At 40.7% G+C, this 6943-nt stretch overlaps 1 protein-coding gene across 1 annotated transcript; it reads left to right on the top strand.

Moving 5' to 3' along the window:
- The first annotated feature begins 776 nt into the window (after nucleotides 1–776).
- On the top strand, nucleotides 777–6459 carry LOC118820405 (proteinase-activated receptor 2-like). Its single transcript, XM_036588728.1, has 3 exons — nucleotides 777–954; nucleotides 1081–1167; nucleotides 4772–6459. The coding sequence occupies exons 1-3, from the start codon at nucleotides 945–947 to the stop codon at nucleotides 5869–5871; spliced, it is 1197 nt and encodes a 398-aa protein (XP_036444621.1). The 5' UTR covers nucleotides 777–944; the 3' UTR covers nucleotides 5872–6459.
- The last annotated feature ends 484 nt before the right edge of the window (nucleotides 6460–6943 follow it).

The following is a 6943-nucleotide window of genomic DNA, read 5'->3' as shown; positions in this document are numbered from 1 at the left end:
CATCCTTCCACTGTGAGAAGACCACTCAGGGTCTGAAAGGATGTGTCAAGAAGAACTTACTGAGAACAGACACTGGTGATTTATTTTGATAAAGGGCATCACAAATGCTGATAAGCACAAAAATGACATTTTAATACATCATGCAATACCTTCTGGAAAACATTTAAGCTGGAAGAAACTCATTCCAGAGCATGATAATGACACCAAACACACTGCTGAGCTGAGAAGCTGCTGGTGCTGGAGTCCAGACCTCAACACCACTGAATGTGTTTGATTACTTCAGAAAATCATCAACCAGCTTCTAAGACTGAACTTTGGAGGCATGTCTGCAGATTCTTTGAGGGACTGAAAGTGAGTCTCCTGAACAGAATGGACGCTGGAATGAAAGGAAAGAGTGGACACAGTAAACACTGAAACATCTGAGATCAGACTTAGTTGTTGAGGCTTCTGTGTTTTTCTGTTAAATAAGTGTTTTATTGGTTTTTTTTTCCTGGCACTGTTAAGTGAGAAACTTGTATTTAATGACTGTTTTGACTAGAAAACTAAATAAAATGTCATTTGGGCAGCATTGTGCTTGGAATTAAGAGAAAATCTCCTTCATCAATCTCCACTGAAGCTCCATTAACATCCATTAAGCTCCTTGAGGCTCCATTTCCTCCCTTTCTCTCTCTCTTTGTCCAGACAGCAAACCCACAGCGCTGGAAGGGTGTTCGGTAACAGGCGTGGCAGCCACTCACACTCACACGCACGCGCGCACTCTCACACACACACACACACACACCACTGAAAGTATGCAGCTCTTCTCTGTTAGTGAAGACAAACGGAATGTGAACACAGCCGTCTAACTTCACTAAACTAAAAAAATAATAATAACACTAACAGCCACACATTTGGATTTAATCTGAAATTCTGCAGTGCTGATAGACTTATTCAACAATACCTACATGTTTGAAGGTAAGCCTCTTTCTCTTTCTCTTTGCTGCTGAAAGGTATGGAAAGTAGCAATCGTCCACAATATTTATGATACAGTACAAGCAATCTATCAATCTCAGAGCCTCAATCTACTTTCTGTCCAAACAGATATCGCCATGCGTTATTACACAGAGCCAACATCTGATGTCTCCTCTCCAGAAGACTACCCAAACTACGGCTGGCCGTATGAACCTAGTGAGTTCCCATGGCATTTGTACCAAACAATATTTGTGAGAAAATCTGAGCAAACAAGGACATGAGCTCCTGGGGTAACTTTACTCATAGCAGGAATCAAAGGAAATGTAAAGCTCATGTAAAACTTCAAGTTGTAGCTTTTTATTAAAGATAAAACCAGATTGTGAGATACTGACCAAACTGGAAATGCTGAATATGTGAATGTGGATGATGACCCATCCCAGATCACGCACTGTGCTAGAAGATCTGAAATCTAGCATATCTTGCTGTGTATCTAGGGCTGTCGGGAAAATTGAAGGCACCTAATAAACATTACTTGGGGCACTGTAAGCCTGATAAGATCAGTGAGTTCTCAGCAGTAACACAGGTTTGGTTTCTGTCATCGCATGGATTCGTTCAATCCCATCACCTGATTTAGTTTAATGAGCACTCTTAATAAAGACGGTTATTCAAGAGATCTTTAGTAAAGAAAATGGTTCTATATAGAACCATGAACACTCAAAGAGTCCTTAACTGGTTCTCTGCATGGTGAAATGGGTCTTCAGATTGATGGAGAATATGTTGTATACGGTTCTATGTAGAGTCTTTCTGAAAATGGTTATACATAGCATCAAAAAGGGTTCTGTTATTGTTACAACATCAAGTTTTAACAATAGAAGAACCCTTTCGGTGCTATATAGAACCATGTACAACACATTCTCCATCAGTCTGAGAAACCATTTCATTTAAGCATGCAAATGAGTTCTTTGAGTGACTGTGGTTGTATATAGAACCATTGTCTTCACTAAAGAACTCTTGGAGAACCATCTTTTTTTTTTAAGAGTGAAGGACTGATTATATAAACCAGGTGTTGAATGATGACTGTAAATGCTGGATTTCCTCAAGGAGCACTTTGGAAATGGTCTGACTAACACCGTGTTTTGTTTGTATGTTTGTTTGTATTTATTCCAATGTTGGTAAGTTTTGAGCAAATTAACGCTTACTGTCCAGAAGAATAGCTCATTTTCTCAATTTTCTGAGACTTTCCCTTTTAAAAGACTGAATTATTGGTGTCATGATGAATGGAAGGGACGTACATTTCTATCAGCCAGAATTAGCCATTTTGTGCTTTTGTGCTTTGACTATTATAGCAAACCAATTTATAATATAATATTAATCACAATTAAAAGAAATTTGTCCATCATGCAATGTAGTTGAAGAACTATAGACTGTGTTCATCAAGCAACACAACAGTCAAATATTATTTTACACACATTAATACAGAATTTGCTTGTGAGGTCATCCTCATTCAATGGTCAGATCTTAAATGCAGAACTATTTACTAAAACTAATCATCATGACTAATTTGGAATGACTTCTCCTCACCCCCACAGATTGAGTTTTCTCCAATTATGTATAGAATTTTACTTTTGCTGCAATGTTTCACAAACACCATGTGTTAAACGAAATATGTACAAGCCCGATAGTTTAAGCGAACCACTAGTGGATATGTTTCCATTTTGTCCTACAAAATTTTGTTTTTTCCATTCCACTGGTTCCCAACATGCCCATTTAATGGCCTTTTTTCATTGGGCAGTGCAGCACGGTACGGTTACAAACCCACGCCCATGCAATTTTGGTGTCCCTTCCTATTGAGGTACTAAGCATACAGTGGTAAAGTGTATGAGAGGAGCTAGCAATGGTACAAACCACTGGTGTCTTCCAAGCCCTCAATTCACATGATCCAGTGAATCAGCTCATTAGCAGCCCCTTACTGAGCTGAAGTAGGTGTGTCAAAAAGTGGGAAAGTTCTAAAACAGGGGTGCACAACTCCGGTCCTGGACGCCCGGTATCCAGCACAGTTTGGTGATTTACCTGCTCCACACCTGATCACACTCATCTGTTAATTCCAGGTTAAGTGGGTGTGGTTAAAAGCAGGGAAACTTTGAAACCGTGCTGGACACCGGCCCTCCAAGACTGGAGTGGTGCACCCCTGTTCTAAAATGTGCAGGATAAGATCAAGGATGGAAAACGCCGGTCAATTTGGCAGTGCCCTCACCTGGATAGAACTGGTACTGCAACATTCATGTACAAAGTGAATATAAAACAGGTAATCTTTCAATAACAACACATAACCATCTCAGTTTTCAGATGAATAAAAGATTGAAATGAATTCTCATTAGACGTTAGAAAAAACAAAAACAAAATAGCCAAAAATGGAGACACAAGGTTTTGTACTGGAGATATGTTGTTTTGATTATTGTTTTTTCTATCAATTTAACACTACTAGCCCTAATTACAAAATATTTAATGTTTTTAATAAGTAAGTTATTAGGGCTCCCCTTATTCTCTGATGTTCTGAAGCGGGGGCTCCCAATCCCAGTCCAGGGGCACGCTCAATCTCAAATCGTTGTGCAACATTTTGCAACAGTTTCCAGGTTGAACGACATGTTTCGTCAAAGCGGTGTGAAACGGTGTGGAACAGGCTTTCATGTTTTCTCTCATTTGATTGCGTGTCAGAGGTGTTGCACAATCAGCAGCGATGTGTATATATATATATATACATGGATTCTAAAAAATTCTCTACACATGCAGCCACTGCAGCTTGGTGTGCACAACAGTTCAAGGCATGAGAAGACATATTTTGAAGTATTATACATTCATTTAAACCCATTTCATCAGGCACAGAAAAGTCTTTGAGAAGTATGCCAAGAATACTTGAAATGCCACTTAACACAACGTGTTCAATGCACCACTGTTTCTGTTTAATCAATGAGTGCATTCACATGCACTTAATAATCTGATAACTGCAGAAAATCTGATTGTCAGTAGTCTGCTCACTTGGGTAATCAGATCATGAGGAAACTCCAGGTCTACATGAGTCAAACAGTAATCAGATTTCTGCTTTACAGCCAGCCAATAAACTCTCAGAAGAAGACGTCAAACCACTTTACCTGAAAATATGAACGTACCTCATCTAGAAGATGAAGAATGTTTAAATCCTTCATTTCGTCAAGCATGTATTTGGTTTCAGCGTCACTCCAAAAGTGTTTTGTTGCGTCTCGCGGCAACTCTGTTCGCTTATTTCCGGTACCGCCGTCTGTTTACGCACATGCACAGACTGAGAAATCTGAATTTACATGTGCTGAGAAATCTGGTTACTGAGCTAAAATCCAGCCTCTTTATCAGATTTCTTAATTGGATTTCTAGACCTTACTCCGATCTAAGAACTCTAAGATATCTGCAAAAATCTGATTATGATTGGATTATTGACTGCATGTCAACACACTCAGTGTTTTGTTACGTTTTATTGGGGCTGAACGCAGCCTTGGTGAAGCCATGCTCTACACACCTGACCCCACATACAAGTGGCTTGTTAATTAGTTAATGAGTCAAATCAGGTGTGCTAGATGAGATAAAAGCACAAAAATATGCAGTGTCACCAGAGAACTGCCATCTACCATGATCACAGAAACTTTGTGGAAGATTTGGATGACCATTGCCCTTTTGCAATTGATGTTAGCTTAGGAGTGCCTTATGTTACCATCATTTACTATATGCTCAACAGATTTGCAAAAAAAAAAAAGAGCATATGTTTTACTGAATCTTCTTTCTCTCACTACAGACAATTCCAGTAACTTTAGCTTTGCTGCACTTCCTGTGCACAGCGAGACTGACCAGGGTGTGACCATCACCGATACTTCAAAAATGGTTCTAAACAGCAGCCTCACCACAGTCTTCCTCCCTGTTGTTTACATCATCGTCTTTGTTGTGGGGTTGCCCAGCAACGCCATGGCCATCTGGGTGTTCCTCTTCAGAACAAAGAAGAAGTATCCAGCGTCCATCCTAATGGCCAATCTAGCGCTGGCTGACCTGCTCTTCATCGTGTGGCTCCCACTGAAGATCGCCTACCACTTCAACGGCAATGACTGGATCTATGGGGAGCCACTGTGTAAAGTCCTAGTGGGGTTTTTCTATGGGAATATGTACTGCTCCACTATCTTCATAGCATGCATCAGTGTCCAGCGCTACTGGACAGTAGTGCACCCACTTTCTCGGAAACCAAACAGGCGTGTAACAGTGTGTGTATGTGTTGGTGTGTGGATTGTAGTCTGGGTCCTCACTGTACCGCTCTACCTGTATGACCAGACCGTTAAAATCCTCAATCTCAACACAACCACCTGCCACGATGTCACTCGCTTAAATCAAACACACATCCCTGTTGGGTATTTCCTGACCATGGGCACTGTGGGATATATAGTTCCCTGTGTGGTCTGTATTGTGTCATACCTGCTGACCTTTCGCTCCCTCAGCAGGTCCATAACGGATACCGGTGGTAATAAGAGGAAAAGGAAGGCTATAATCCTCATGATTACTGTGCTGGTGATGTTCCTGGTCTGCTTCACTCCCAGTAACATCATGCTGATGGTGCATTACTCTCTGCTGAGGGCAGGGCTTCAGAATGATGTCTATGGCTTCTACATCCTTGCTCTGTGTCTGGGCAGCCTGAACAGCTGCCTGGACCCGTTTGTGTATTATTATATCTCAGAGGAGTTCAGAGATCATGTGAGGAACACGCTGATGTGCCGTAGCGAACGAACATCCAAACAGATGAAGATTTCCTTCAGACCTATCAGTGCCTCCACAGACACCCCAACACATTCAACTCACACGTCTTCACTGGATCAACAGTGTGAGAGTTCTCAGAATACGACATCTGATTAGGGGTATAAATGGACAGCCAAACAAGCGATGTCTAAATGATTACCTACTGAGTTATGGTAAAGGAAGTAATATCTTTCTTGATTTACACAGCATGTGATACTAATTTCCTACAGTTTTGGGCTAAAACGTTGGGCTAAAATGCATGATGCCTGTTCAGATTGACTACATTCCCCATCATTCCCCAGCATCTTTCAACTGAATGCTTTCTGTTTGCAATAAGTCAGGCTATACACCAAGTGTTATCTAGATGTAGGTCATGAATTAATGATTCAAAAACAAAATCACACTATTAGTTGTTTTATCTTATAACTATTCCACTTGCATCTGTGTGAAATGAATAAAATAGAAGCACATCTAGAAAAGCATCTAGAACTGAAAGGAGAGCTAGAACAAGAAGAGAGAGTGGGTATTTTATGAAACGTTCTGAAAACACCTACGGCGACCGTTTAAACCTGGTCGTTTTATGCTTATCTGGATTGTAGCCTGATAGAAACTTAACCACGCGTTTACACTTGTCAATAAATTTGGTTTCAGCTAATCAGAAACCAGAGTCATGTGCAAATTAGTTAATATACCACAACCCATCGCTTGTGCTGTTCATTGTTTTTCCTGAAAGAAATAATTGGCCTCATGCTTTAGCCAGGATGGTCATAGACCTGGTGTAATGCATTCTATTAGACATTGTAGTAGACAGTGGTTCACTCCATTTACCTGTACAAGCTGGCCACTTTAAATGCAGTGGCAAGGGTGGACAAGCCTGTCTGACCAGTTCTTCCATAAATTGCCATATAGCTTGACTACGATTCATATATAAAGAACAGTAGAAGCTGCTGCAGCTGCCTTTTTTGAGGACGAATTGTCACTTATGAATTCAGAAAGTACATTACAGCTTTATTGTTCTGTCAGGTTTTGCCATGTTTCCCGCAAGGTGTTTGTTACGATATGACGCAACTTAGCAGACAGAGCCGGAGCTTTCCGGTGCCAAAAGCAGTGCATGCCAGCTCATTTAGCCTGGTGTGCACCCAAGGAAGACTAATGATGCAAAGTAAAGATTATGCAAACTGCAGTTTGA

This window comes from Colossoma macropomum, unplaced genomic scaffold (genome assembly GCF_904425465.1).
Source record: "Colossoma macropomum unplaced genomic scaffold, Colossoma_macropomum, whole genome shotgun sequence".
In the NCBI taxonomy this organism is placed as follows: domain Eukaryota; kingdom Metazoa; phylum Chordata; class Actinopteri; order Characiformes; family Serrasalmidae; genus Colossoma; species Colossoma macropomum.
Note: the sequence above shows the minus strand (reverse complement) of the source record. Positions and strands in the feature narration are given on the sequence as shown.